Source organism: Sphaeramia orbicularis, chromosome 5 (genome assembly GCF_902148855.1).
Source record: "Sphaeramia orbicularis chromosome 5, fSphaOr1.1, whole genome shotgun sequence".
Classification (NCBI taxonomy): domain Eukaryota; kingdom Metazoa; phylum Chordata; class Actinopteri; order Kurtiformes; family Apogonidae; genus Sphaeramia; species Sphaeramia orbicularis.
The window spans coordinates 57,902,370-57,917,700 of record NC_043961.1 but is presented as its reverse complement, the minus strand read 5'-3'; the positions used below and the strand labels follow the sequence as shown (position 1 = coordinate 57,917,700).

General features: G+C 35.6%; 2 protein-coding genes across 4 annotated transcripts in view; both read left to right on the top strand.

Annotated features, from left to right (window-relative positions):
• Positions 1 to 9,498, top strand: part of chd5 (chromodomain helicase DNA binding protein 5) — a 118,592-nt gene extending 109,094 nt beyond the window's left edge. Inside the window, 1 exon segment of the mRNA XM_030134549.1 lies at positions 6,448 to 9,498. Coding sequence (XP_029990409.1) covers positions 6,448 to 6,575 — 128 coding nt within the window. The 3' untranslated portion in view covers positions 6,576 to 9,498.
• Positions 9,499 to 13,331: 3,833 nt separating this feature from the next.
• The window catches only part of arhgef10la (Rho guanine nucleotide exchange factor (GEF) 10-like a), a 253,242-nt gene continuing 251,242 nt past the window's right edge, over positions 13,332 to 15,331 (top strand). For all 3 annotated transcript variants that reach the window (XM_030134274.1, XM_030134275.1, XM_030134273.1), the window contains exon 1: positions 13,332 to 13,766. The gene's annotated coding sequence lies outside the window, so the exon portion shown is untranslated. The remainder of the gene's footprint in view (positions 13,767 to 15,331) is intronic.

The window sequence follows — 15,331 nt, the reverse complement described above, 5'->3', positions numbered from 1 at the left end:
AATAGATTCTGTGAGGTCTCTAAATGTCCACAGACACCAAGAACATCCATATGAACCTTTTTATTGTGGAGTAATTCTTCATTTACTTTGGGTTTGTCTGTTTAGGCGTTTTGCCCCTGAAAATATGGTCAGGGTTAAACAGGTTAATCTTTGCTTCAGATATTACACTTATGGTGTCCAGGGGAGTGGACATTTTTGTAATTTTGTGAAAAATAGCTTCATAAAAAAATTCAGTTACATTGGGGTTTTTTTTATGCCTAAAGAGAAATAAAAACACTCAAGAAAAAAATCTTGACTAAGGTTCTCAAAATTCATGCATGAAAGGGTTAAAAACAAGATGGTTCACCAGCCACGGCACTGATTTTCATCAATGCCGGAAATTGTGTTTAACCCTTTCATGCATGACGTCCACATTTGTGGACACATAGTTTAAGCTCGTTTTCCAAAGGGTTATAAAGGCAGTATTTTCCAAACCACATGGGGGCAGTCTCTATAGACCCTAAGCAATACAATGAAAAACAAGTGGCATCTTAGTTTTAGAATTTGGACTGCTCTGTGACCTCATAAATTGAACCTCCTAAAACCCAGCTATGGGTTTCTGTCCAGTTTAAAGAGTCCAGTTTAAAGAGTTTCACAGCTTTATACAAAAAAAACCCCAAAAAATCTGTCCCCCGCAAAGCACATTCCATAAAAATCTTTTAAAAAATGCAGCTGAACAAAATGTTGTATCATGAGGTTTCCAATATAAGCAATTATTTAATTTAACCCTTTCATGTATACTGGTCACTACAGTAGACAGCTATTCTACAGCTGATCTCTTATATATTCATGAATTTTTTTGTTTGTTTTTGCACGTATCTTTATTAAAGTTTTAAGACACGACATATCTTTTCTGACATGAATTGGTAACATTGTGTAGATCTCCCCTGAGCGTACTCTCAACCCCAGAACTACAAGCCCCTCCCCAGTTTTCACACGATTTATCTGTAAATACATGTTTCTTCGTTTCAAAAATTAAATGCAAGGTGTCCAGCTGAATGGACATTTTTGCAGCTTCATGTAAAATAGGTTCATAAGATCATTTTTATTATTAGTAGTAGTAGTTGTATGTCTTTTTTGAACTTTATTTTTTGTTTTTTATATAGTTTTTGTTTATTTATTTATTTATTTTTCGTAAGAAAATGTTCAATTGCATTGTTTTTTTCATGCCTAAAGAAGAATAAAAACACTCAGGAAAAAAATCTTGATTAAGGTTCTCATAATTCGTGCATGAAAGGGTTAAAAAAGGCCTAACTTGTACTTTCCTGGATCTCAGGAGGTTCAATATATTCTTAATAAAACCATATTTAAAAAAAAAAAAAAAATTCAAAATGCATTCTAACTTTTGCTGAATTTTAAGTAATAAAATCAATCTAAAAAAAAAAAAAATCTAGATACTTTTTTTCATAATTCATGCATGAAAGGGTTAAAAAGCACGTTATATGCAGGGTGTGATTTGTTGGAGGGGATGGGGAGGATCAATACCCCTTCTGGTTTTTGCATCGCTACTTCTGCTCAATGAATTTCATCCTCGGGGGTGGGGGATGGGGGAGGGGGGGGCAACCAACCAATGTAAATAACAGCAGGTTGTGACAGTTTTCTTCCACCTATATCCTACATTACTGGCACTAACGTTCACCTGAAACGAACTGTCGACGGTCTCAGAATTCGTAAACATCCCCATGCACTGGGGCACCATAAAGTCGGGGGGGGGGGGTGTGTGTGACAAATTTATGGGGCCCACCATTTGTGTGTCCAGTGGATACAGGTCAGAAGTTGTGAAAATGTCCTGTAAGATCTGCTGTTTAATAGAGGAATAGAACCCGGGAGTTGGACGTTTAGTTTCATGCCAGTGTTAGTCACGTTAGTTATGGACTGCACCCCCACATATTTAACTGTTGGGTAACTGTTGCTTTATTCATAACAGAAAAACAGAAAAAGAAAGAGAATGGTGTATAAAACATACAGATTTATGATAATATCAACTCTACATAAAGAATTATAAGTCAAATTCTTACCTAGAAGCCAAAAAATCCAAATCAAATTATCACAGGACGTCGTCTGAGGAACTGGCTGATATGACGTCATTGACTTTGAACTGAAATCACTGAAACTGATCCTCATTCAAAAGGCCAGACCATCAGCTCTTCTTCTAAGGTTAAAAGGAAGCAAGTTCAATGACAGTTTGCAAGCAGCAACAGGATTAATATGAGTTTTCAAATTATTTGTCACTGAAAAAGGGTCATTTTTGCCCACTTTTCAGCAAACATCATGCAAAAAGTCACACAAGGACAAGTCATACACATTTTCTGATGTTCTATTCTGAAACTACACAATTTTTCCAACAAATTCAACACGAGACACTGCATGAAAGGTATCCATTTATTCCACAATATTTTTTTCACAATAATGTCACAATAATGATACTCAAAGTTTCAACCTTGTCGTAAGTGGTATTTTAACCCTTTCATGCATACTGGTCACTACAGTGGACAGTTATTCTACAGCTGTTCTATTGTTTATTCATGGGTTTTGTTGTTTTAGTTCCATATCAGGACTCTTATGCATCATCCAAAACACTGCAATTCATACAATTACTGTAACTTTGCTGTTCTTGATAAACCTGATCTTCAGTAACATGTTTTAGTGTAAATCAATTGCTAATTGGTATTAGACTGTAATTAACAAACAATTTTTTTTTAATTTTTAATTTTTTTTTTTTTTTGCATATCCTCCTTAGACCCAGCAATGCATTTTGTCCTCTGTAGGGGACAAAAGTTTGACAGTTTTACTTTAAAAATGCTGTCCATTACAAAGGACATTCCATTAAAAAAATCAATCAATAAATAAAAATAGTTTTAAAAATGTATCTGAAAAACTGTTGCATTATGCAGTTTCCAATCAAGACAATTTTTTAATGTAAAAAAGCTAAAACTGTCCATTTCCTGGGTTTTAGGAGGATATTATCTCCATGAAATGAGTAATAACTAATATTAGAGTGTGATAAAATGTGAGAAAACAGTAGCAATTTAGCAATTAGCAGCATTAAAAATGCTTTTATTTCATAGTTTTCACACAGTATATCACTTTCTGATGTTGATTTTTATATAAATGTTTCTTTGCTTCAAAAATTAAATGCATGGTGTCCAGCTGAGTGGACAGTTTTGTAACTCCATGAAAAATATGTTTATTAAAAAAAAAAAATCAATTGCATTGTTTTTTTCATGCCTAAAGAGGAACAAAAACGCTCAAGAAAAAAATATTGACTAAGGTTCTCATAATTCGTGCATGAAAGGGTTAAAAAGGAGAACAGTTCCATAAAATAGAGATCTTTAGCTAAAAAATGAGCCCACTTGATAAATGATGTGTGCAAATTTACTTTTTCATGTTGATGTTCACCTTCACTTGATCGGACCCATATGTCAGCGTTAATACTGATTTTAATACTGACCATAAGTCTCCTGTTAGTTTATAAGACACCTGTGAGGGCTCTTCAGTTTTCATTCTCTTTCTAACCACAGGCCTAGATGTGAATATTTACTCTCAGTCAGTTCCTCGATTCTGCTTAACGTTAAGCTACTTTATCTCTAACAATGCCACAAGGTACAGCATGACCCAACTTCTCAAACTTCTCAAACTTCCCAGGGCGACTCCAAGGTCTTACATTCTGTCTGTTTTTATCTTATTTTCTTTCTTCTGCTCAGCGACAGTGTCATACATCATATTAACCAATCACATGTAAGCTTAGCGCAGGCTACTATTAGTTAGACTGACTTCCTGGACAGGTCAGAACTGACGTCTGAGAGAAGGCCAAGCTTCGTCTTTCAGTTCCTCATTTGTGCACAATAAAGGAAGGCCTGATTGACAACCAGTCCATTCTCCACGGATTTCTTTGTCGTTTATGCCTCCACGACATAAGTTACTGCAATGATGAGAACAGTTACACATAGATTTTTTTTTTTTTACTTTATTTATAGAACTTTTCAACATTTACAGAACCTTTCATTTAACAAGCATAACATCCATAACTTCAAGTAATGTACTCATGATACAAAGATTGACAACGGACGCGACAAACAAACAGAACCCAAGGAAAAAAAAAAAAAAAAAAGGCAATACAAACAAGACACATAAAGACAGTTAATCTGTTTATCCCTGACCATATTTTCAGGGGCAAAACGCCTAAACAGACATACCCAAAGTAAATGAAGAATTACTCCACAATAATAAGGTCCATATGGACGTTCTTGGTGTCTATGGACATTTACAGACCTCACAGAATCTATTCCCATTGTCTAAAATATTGTATCTATTACTATGCCTGAGTAAACTGTAACAAAATAAAAGAGAAATTGGAATTTCTTATCCTTGCCTGTTTTTTTTCGGCTGGATTGACAATGATATGCACAAATTAATTGTTCGTGTCGGAGATTTTTAATAGCATATATTTCACCCCACAAAGATTAAAAATCATGTTTGAACATTAAAGTTTGCACTAAAATACACTTTCGATGTACTTTTATTAACATTAGGGTCTAAACTTTGAGCAAAAGTTGAAAAAAACATTCATTGTCCTGATTTATTATATTTTTATAGTAGATGAATATTAATATAATTTTTCGGCCCGCGGGTGGGCTGATAGGGCTAAAGGGGTTAAGACAGTGCATTCTGGTACAGTTAAAGGAGGAAAGAAATAAATAAACAAAAAAAAAACAAAAAAAACCCAGGTCATTAACAATATAAAAACCTAAAATGTTTTTAAAGTTCCAGGCCAGGCAACATATTCACGCAGTGTAAAAGAGGCTCCCATATTTTATAAAATTTATTGATAGAGTTATTTAGGGTGCACCTAATTTTTTCTCACTTTATGTTAAGCATGATGTCTCTGATCCATTGATCGTGTGTTGGAGGTAGGGATGTAACGATTACCGGTATAACGATAAACCGCAGTAAAATTGCAGACGGTTAGTATTACCGTATAAATTCTAATTATCATGATAACCGTGTTTGATTACCGCACTTTTAGGGGAAAAAACCCTATGTAAAGATCTGCTTTTATGTTAAATATTTGAGTATAGTTTTAATTTATTACAATTTTGATTTTAAATACCTAATATTTGGAACCAATATTCACTTTTAAAGTCTTTGAAAAGGTTCTTTAAACATCTTTGTGTTATTTATGCAATAAATGATATACATTTTTCAAACTGGATTTTATATTTTTTTGTGCTTTCCGGCCTTTGATGTTGATATAGTAGGTTAAAGTGAAAAAATAATAGACAGATGATATATATGAAGTTGTGCTGAAAAAAGATACCAAACATGGGTATGGTAAACATTTGTTTATATAGTACAGGGGTCAGCAACCCTGGTCCTAGAGAGCCACTATCCTGCATGTTTTAGATGTATCCCTCTTCCAACACACCTGATTCAAATGATAAGCCTATCATCAAGCTCTGCAGAAGACTGATAATGACCATCAGGTGTACTGGAAGAGGGAAACGTCTAAAACATGCAGGACAGTGGCTCTCTTGGACCAGGGTTGCTGACCCCTGATATAGTATATAAAGGCAAAATCAGAAGTACTGAAAAACAACCAAAATAGGCTCAGACCACTAAGGGTTAATACTTGAATGTTTCTGCCAACAGAAGGTACATTGTGCCAATTATTTTATTTATTTATTTATTTTTAAATACAACTTGGTTAATAATAATAATAATAATGATAATAATAATAATAATAATAATAATAATAACAACAATACATTTTATTTATAGGCGCCTTTCTTGGCACTCAAGGACACGGTACAGTAAAACAGTAAAACAGGACAGTATAAAACAAGCAATAAAGCAGAGTAAAAAATAAAAGGCAAATTAAATTATATAAATTATTTCAGTGTGTGTATCAGTACTTTTTGAACATTTTGAGCACAGTTTCAATAATACCACGATAATAATGTTAACCGTGAAAATTTTGGTCACAATAACCATGATATGAAATTTTCATATCGTTACATCCCTAGTTGGAGGTGATGAGTCCTTCCACTTGGAAGAGAATGGTATGCCTAGCTAGTAAAGATGCAAAGGCCACAACTTTTTGTAGGTTAGCTGAAGGAACTGAGTCATCTGTGCATAAAATGAGACCAAAAATAGCTGTAAGGGGAGATGGCTGAATACAGCACCCATATGCCTTGGAAATGAAATCAAAAAAAGAGTTCCAGACGGGGATAAGTTTGGAGCAGGACTATAACATGTGGTTTATTGTTGCTGGGGCCTGTTTGCATCTGTCGCAGATAGGGTTTATGTCAGGGAATATTTCTGCAAGTTTAACTTTAGAGAAGTGCAATCTATGTAAAAGATTTTTTTTATTATTATTATAATGATCACTATCATTTGTCTTCATTTTAGTGTCCTCAAACGGACCTCCTCTCCCTGCAAGCCATCTGGACAAGAAGTCAATTGACTCCTTGAGAGATGTGGCCACGCCTGACCTGAAGTCAGGCAAACCCAGTGATGTCATCTGTATCGAGGACTAGACCAGCTTTTTAAAACTGATCCGAGATCAGGCACCCAGGGATGGAATCTGCACAGATGATAGCTTCCTCCGCCACATTCTCCTCTTTCTCCTGCTCCTTCTTGACAGCCAACTTTGACTTAATATCTAAAAAAAAAAAAAAAAAAAACCTGCGCTCTGTCTCTGGATGAGGCAAATTAACTTTTTGATCAATGCAGATGTATCTATCTTAACAATTGCACTTTTGTCTTTTAAGGATCGTATGGAAGTATTTCAATAGATATTTGCTTTTGCTAACTTGTGCTGGAGAGCTGTGGATTAGGAAGGAAATTGGAGCAGCATTTATGGGACGATTTTTTTGAGTTTTTTCTTTTTTTTTTTTTTTTTTTTTTTTTTTTTCTTTTTCTCAGCCTCACTAAAAGGCAAAACTCATGCAAGTTGGCAGTGAGTTTCTGAGGCTCTTGACTGGGGCTAAATTAAATCTTGGAATGTGTGATTTATTTGTGCCAGCCTCAACTTTCTCATTCTGCAGCCTATTGCTTTTATTCATCTGCCTATTCACTGTACACTGTGACTGTGCCCCAGTGGAGCTTGTTCCCTGCGAAGATGATAAGAGATGAGGACGTCTGAAGTCATAGTTTGATACGAGATTGTTTTTCTGAGGGCCAACATCGTTACTTTAAATGAATATGTGTTTTTTGTCATTTATGTAGTAACCAGTGGATAATGTGTTGATTTAAAAGCATCAAAAACTATAATCATCAATGCAGTAGCTGGACACAGTCTGTCTGAATCCTCTAAAGACTGCCACCCACTGGTAATTCAGAGAAAATAATCTCTGCCACACCTGCAGATACACCGCTGCAGTACCAGTAACCTGCATGGGTTGGCTTCTTGTACTGTATATACTCAGAGACTGCTGTTTATTTTACCTCACATACGTCTAATCATAGTGAAAATATGTACACATACATAAATGAAATCAGAATCCCGGGCCTGGTTATTGTACGTGAAGCTGCAGCAGGGCAGAAGAAACTGGGAATGGTTAAAAAAAAAAGAAAAGATTTTTAACACATTTCAGAGAAGACTGAGTATCTCTGTGTATGGTACAATATTTGTGATTCTTTCTATATTTGAATGTTAGTAGTGGCTTTAGAGCTTAACCTTGGGGCCATGACCAGTGGGACTGCACTATAAACAGGAACTCATCTGGTCCACATCCACACGCAGGGCTTTCATGTTCAGGCCGAACTGAGAACAGAGTCCTGAGTGGCTAGTCTAGGAGGGCTTTTTTTCCTCTCTTACATCCCAGGGACTTTCCCAGTTCCCTTTCGTTGTTAGTATTGATTAAGAACACATGTGCTTCTGGCGCGACGTCACCTTTAGTCTAGTACTTGTCGCAAAATTAGCTTACCATTGCTTATTTTTACATTAAGGTAAAATTAGATGTATTTTGCCATTAAAGGCACTTTTTTGCCAAACCTGGAGACGATCCAGCATGGTTTGGTCTTTGATGCAGTGCATTTCCTCCAGAGGTTGAGACTGTAATTGGTAGTGTCACAGTCTAAATCTAAAAAAAAAAAAAAAAAAAAAAAAAAAAAAATTCTCTGTCTGATTTTTTTTAAGGACCAATGTTGCACAACAGTACTCTTTAATAATAATGTCTTCGCTTTCTCAGTTCTGTTTTGGTTGTTTGAAGAGTGTACAGTATATTGTTGCTTTACCTGGTGTGCAGACAGGTGCATACAGCTACATATCTTGTCCATTTCATCTACTACTATTTCGTGCTTAAGAGACTCTCCACTAAATAAAACAATCTTTTTTATGAATTCAAGGTTATTTTATTTCCATTGTTATGACAGCACCGCTCAAATGTTTGGACTAAAAGTGCAAATGTCTTTTTTTTTTTTTTTCTTTTCATTTTCCAAAGACCAGGGGCATTGCCTGTTTGGATTCTTAATGCCGTTTGCCACAGCACTTATTTGACATTGTTGAAATGATTGTGTTTGAATCTAAACTCCAGAGGTGGTGTTGCACTGAGTTGATGACTGTATTTTCTTACTCTCCTTTTTTGCCAATTGAAAATGATTGTCCTGAGGTGCTCTGCTCTTGACTCCTTTCTCTTACCTACAGTGTGTCACTGCAACCTCCTCACCCCGTCATTACTAAGACTACACGCTTTAACTAAGAACTAAAATTCAGCATCAAAAATATCATCGTTTTAAAGTGCGATGAATCTCGAACTGCATCCTATCGATTTTTGGCCTATTCTTTGTTAGTGTTTTATCAGTGATGATTTGTTCTTTGTGTTTCTGTTGGAGCCATCAGCTACTTGACCATGACATGTAATAGGTTGCTTGACAGATAGAACCTCAGAAACATGTAAATACTTGAAAGACTTTTCAGAGATAAGTCCATCTCATATAGATTTACGTATCAAGCTGAAAAAGATGAATGTCTGCTGGATGATGTTGCCATAGAACTGCAATGTGCACTGTTATGTGCCCATCAGTCAAAAGTCATGTCTTTTTCCCTCTGGAGTGATGACAATGAGATAACATCAACACAATACTTAAATGAAATGCAATCAAACTGAAGTCAGTATGAATGTAATGTCTGTTAGAAAAAAAGGCTTCAGTCTAATATTATAAATATGTTAACAATGTATGTATATGCTTATTAACGTGGCTTCTAAAGCTACCAAAAGACCCTGGTAAAGGCACCTTCGTTGCAGTAAATGCACAGCATGTGAAGCGTTTGATATGACGGTTCACTTTGGGGAAGCGGTAGTGTATTTAGCATTTACAGACAATGAGCTCCAAGCAGTGTTATGGTTCTGATATTTGTGCTGTATAGCGACCGAATGAAAAAGTGAATAGTCATCTTTTTATTTGTATTCTGTGTATTTGTTCAATGTGTTTTAATAAATCTTCTGGACAACAGTACTATTGTGTGGCTCGCTTGCGTATTCCGTTTGCAAAGGAATGACAATATAAATAACTGACCTTACACCACATTACCTTGTGTTTATCGGCATAAGCGCTCTGTAAATGTGATTAGAGGCAGAAATAGAAACAGTGACTGGGCACATGATAGCTGCAACGAGCCATTCACAGGCAGCAGGCATGCACAATGTACATAAAAACTTTATTACAATATACCAAAGTACAAAGTGCCTCAGTTGACTCCAGCTATTAAGAGGATTTTACAGTTTTTATGTAACATCTTTTTTGTCAGTGTAATGCACTATTAAAGATTACAGAGTACTGTAGTAAACAAAAACAAGAGCTCATTTTTGACCTTCTGCAACAACAACATACTTTCATTATATTACCACATAATACCACAGAACATAATAAATAAAACTACAACTCTGGGAGCTATTCTTCAGCATAATTAGAGCTTTTAGTCTTAATATTAAAGTACAGTATATTAGGCCTAAGGCATTTTGCACCACTACTAAAAATTTGTAGATAAACTAAAGTGTTTCAATAAATTAAAATAGTCACATTATGAAACATAAATGTAATAATTATACTAGCACTCCTGATCATGCAGAGGATTTATAACCACAGTGAATCAGCATCCATGGGACAGTACATGGAATAAGCCTTGAGATTTTTTAATTTGAGGTATAAAATAGGTTTTATGTGTTTTATGGGCCTAGATGTTAAAAGTTCAGCATGTGATCTTCACAGACATTTTGGACATGCAGACTGCAGCCTACTGAATGTCTCTGCACACTTACAGAGCCTGCAATAAACGTCAAAGTCCCTAGTGTTTATTTCATGCATTATGAACATTTTAATGAATTAAGTATATTATGTGTGGTATATTAATTGTGAACCACACAGGCAACAGCAATGCACATAAACACTGAATGCCACCTTCTATAAAACATGAACAAAAAAGAATAAGAGGATGTTTGTTAGACAGGATTCTGTGGATTGTGAACAGCTCATTCTAATGTAAAAAATACAGAACAAAGACATAATACATAAAGTCATTAGGAATACTATATTTTATTTCTGATAATAGACTCTACTAAACTTTTTTTTTTTGCACTTTACTGCTGTGCACTATAGAAATAAAACTTTCTAGTTATTTATAGGTATTTTTTAATGTGCATAAAGACACTTATAGAGAAGAGATTAGAGAATAGCCTTTATTGTCATTGCACAGAAGTTGCAACGAAATTGCGGTGGGGCCACTCTGCAGCACGTAATAATAAAAATACAGAACAAATAACAGTATAAATAAATAATAAATAAATAAATAAATAAATAAATAAATAAATAAATAAATAAATAAATAAATAAATAAATAACTGTGATAAAAAACAATAAAGACTAAAAATGTTAAAATACAGTGTGCAAAGTGAAGTGCAGTGTGCAAAGGTTGCAAGGCTTGCTGATTAAATAAAGGTTAGACAAAAAAAAAAAAAAAAACTATAGCAGGGCCCATTTTAACGTAAAAAAAACAAAAAAAAAACAGAACAAATACATAATACATAAAGTCATTAGGAATATTATATTTTGTTTCTGATAAATGCACTTTAGAAATAAAACTTTTTAGTTATTTATAGGTAATTTTTTTTTTAGTTTTTTTTTTTTTTGGGGGGGGGGGGGGGGGGATTGTTATTTTATATCAGTATTTTATTATGTTATCAGTAATTTATACTATTTACTAAATACTGCCAACAGTCGGGGACCTGAGTACAATATTTTGTTTCTGTGCATTTTATTTTATTTTTTTCTGAAATGACAAATAAACTTGAATGTGAATCTGAATCTTTTACTAAAGGACACTTATGCTTACAAATAACAGCCAGAACAGATAATGTGCATAAAGACACTTAAAGAGAAGAGATTAGAGAATAGCCTTTATTGTCATTGCACAGAAGTTACAACAAAATTGCGGGGGAGCCACTCTGCACCACGTAATAATAAAAATACAGAACAAATAACAGTATAAATAAATAAATAAATAAATAAATAAATAAATGTGTGATAAAAAAAACAATAAAGACTAAAAATTTTAAAATACAGTGTGCAAAATTAAGTGCAGTGTGCAAGGGTTGCAAGGCTTGCTGATTAAATAAAGGTTAGACAAAAAAAACAAAACAAAAAAAACTATGGCAGGGTCCATTTTAACGTAAAAAAAAAAAAAAAAACAGAACAAATACACAATACATAAAGTCATTAGGAATATTATATTTTGTTTCTGATAAATGCACTTTCGAAATAAAACTTTTTAGTTATTTATAGGTTTCTTTGTTTTTTTTTTTGGGGGGGGGGGTTGTTATTATTATTTTATATCAGTATTTTATTATTTGATTATGTTATCAGTAATTTATACTATTTACTAAATACTGCCAACAGTCGGGGACCTGAGTACAATATTTCGTTTCTGTGTATTTTTTTTTTTTTCTGAAATGACAAATAAACTTGAATCTGAATCAGAATCTTTTACTAAAATGACACTTATGCTTACAAATAACAGCCAGAACAGATAATGTGCATAAAGACACTTAAAGAGAAGAGATTAGAGAATAGACTTTATTGTCATTGCACAGAAGTTACAATGAAATTGCAGTGGGGCCACTCTGCAGCACGTAATAATAAAAATACAGAACAAATAACAGTATATAAATAAATAAATAGATAAATAAATAAATAAATAAATGTGTGATAAAAAACAATAAAGACTAAAAATGTTAAAATACAGTGTGCAAAGTGAAGTGCAGTGTGCAAGGGTTGCAAGGCTTGCTGATTAAATAAAGGTTAGACAAAAAAAACAAAACAAAAAAAAAACTATGGCAGGGTCCATTTTAAGGTAAAATTTTTTAAAAAAAATACAGAACAAATACATAATACATAAAGTAATTAGGAATATTTTATTTTATTTCTGATAAATGCACTTTAGAAATAAAACTTTTTAGTTATTTATAGTTTTTTTTTTTTTGGGGGGGGGGGTTGTTATTATTATTTTATATCAGTTTTTTATTATTTTATTATGTTATCAGTAATTTATACTATTTACTAAATGCTGCCAACAGTCGGGGACCTGAGTACAATATTTCGTTTCTGTGTTTTTTTGTTTTTTTTTGTTTGTTTGTTTTTTTTTGCTGAAATGACAAATAAACTTGAATCTGAATCAGAATCTTTTACTAAAATGACACTTATGCTTACAAATAACAGCCAGAACAGATAATGTGCATAAAGACACTTAAAGAGAAGAGATTAGAGAATAGACTTTATTGTCATTGCACAGAAGTTACAATGAAATTGCAGTGGGGCCACTCTGCAGCACGTAATAATAAAAATACAGAACAAATAACAGTATATAAATAAATAAATAAATAAATAAATAAATGTGTGATAAAAAACAATAAAGACTAAAAATGTTAAAATACAGTGTGCAAAGTTAAGTGCAGTGTGCAAGGGTTGCAAGGCTCGCTGATTAAATAAAGGTTAGACAAAAAAAAAAACTATGACAGAGCGGCAAAGGGTCCTTCCTCCCCCTCCTCTTCTTTTCAAATCTCAGCCATTAGCGACAAATTCGTTCAACTGACTCCAGTCCAATGCGAACGGACTAGTCCTGTGTGTCCCACCCGGAAGTACTGTTCAGACTGTATTGCCCCTAATTCCTTTAATCCCGCCTACTTGTTTTGAATATCTTCTCTGATTGGTGCGAATGCCACCTTCTAGGCTTCCTATTGGCTGAACGCTTGACTTTGTCACTCTGTCATTGGTCAGCGGTGTCTGAGCGCCCTCCCCCTGCTCTGTGCCGCTGTCTGGGCAACAGCAGGGGTCTGAGAGTAGGAGGAGGAGGAGGGAGGAAGGCAAAGAAAGGACAGAAAAGAGACTGGAGGAGCCATGGGGGAAGGACCCATCTGAAAAAGAGAGGGACAGACAAGGGAGACAGAGGGAGGAACAGGACTAGAAAAGCCAGAGAGGTAAAAGAGAAAGGGGAGGGAGTAAACAGGGCTAGCTCATCCAGAGCAGCTAACAGAGAAGTTGTGGGAAAGTAAACAGCAGGAGAATTCCAGTCTGGGTTCACACACCTACTCTGCCCTCGTAGGAGACTCTGAAGATGAGTGTGCTGGAGCCGGCACTGTGCTAAAAACACAGAGTTTATGGGAGGTTACCAGGATTAAAGGGTCACCAGGGAGTGCCTGAAGCTTCTCGGAGGACAGACTGAGGACAAGGAGGTGAGAGGCATGTCCATTTGTTTGTCCCTTCCACACTTCTCCTTGTTTTTTCCTCTCTTATGTCCCCCCTCTTTCTCCCTCCTCATTTCCAGCATGGTTAGCATGTTGCAGTGACAGCAGTTTGGTCCAAGGGGGGGCATTGATGGAGTGTGCTGGTTTGTGCCTCTGTCTCTCATGCAGACTACTAGGGGCAGCTGTGAAGACAAGGGAAGGTAGAGAGAGGAGGAGAGGAGAAAAGATGGGAATGGTAGATACCCGTGTGGGCCTTTGGCAGAGTATACACCATCATGGACGATTAAACCTGAGCCTGCCTCAGAGTCTGCAGAGCCAGCAGAGCTACAGAGCATGAGGCCTTGTTATGATAGGAGCAGTTCCTCAGACAGACACCAGAAAGGATGAGTGAGAAATTGGTGGCTCGCTGTAGATCCAAACCCCTGGCTTGCTTGGTTGGCTGCTTTTCAGCAGCAGTACACAGTTCTTCAGCCTGAGGCTATTATAAGAGATTCCCTGGCCCAGCCCTGGCCTTAACTATACCAGTTTGACGGTTGCTTCCCAGAGTACAATAGCCCCTCCCAGGATGGATTTCACACTGCCTCTGTATTCTGTGCAAAAGAGAAAAGGGAGAGAGCTGAGGGGAGAGGGTAAGGGGGAACTAAGGGACCTCTGACCAAGTAATTTGCATGTTGAGTTAGGACACTGTTTCTGTCTCACTTGCCGGATGTCCAAGTCCCCCCCCCCCCCCCCTTTTTTTTTTTTTTTAAGGGAACTCCATGGACTCACTGTATCAGATTTTTTTTTTTTTCTCCTTAGTCACAGTCCAACACTTTCAACAGACATTGACAATCCCTGCATGGATAGCCTGAAGCTGTCACAAAGACTGTATTATCAAAGGGAACCCTCTCCCTTTTACCACACATGGAAACTTGCACTCACGCAATCGTCTGTACATATTCAAGGCCCTGGCGCACAACTACACAATTAGTCATTTGATAGCGTTGACACGCCTCCCAAATGTTTACTTCTGTGCTGTTTATGTTCCTTTGGGACTGTCACATAATTAACACATCGACAGAGGTGCTTTACTTCAGGCTTATCTATTTTTCAGTTACATTTACATCCCACTGCCCAAATACCACTTGTTTGATTTCCGATAAGAGAATCCAAGGCCACAGAAAAGTATCCACACAGTTTTTTTCACACATGGGCTTGATATGGCAAATAGGCCGAAACTTTCACTGAGGTTTCCAAGTTCTGAAATCTGGCCAGTATTTACACATCAGCTGAACATTTCCTTCACTCTGACCCTGATCAAGCTGTGTAACTTTATAGTGTGTACATGTAACTAATCTCACTGGTACATCAAACTGACATGTGCTTTTCTGTTTGTGGTAAAAGCAAGAGCTCCAGCCTGAAGTGGAATAACATCAAATAAGTACAATGTCAGTATCAAAGAAAACCACTGATGGCAGGAATTCAAGTTCACTGCACCTGCTAGAAAGTCAACAGTGATGGTTTAAACCAGGCATTTTAATCTAATAAAATAGATCATAAACACTTTACATTAA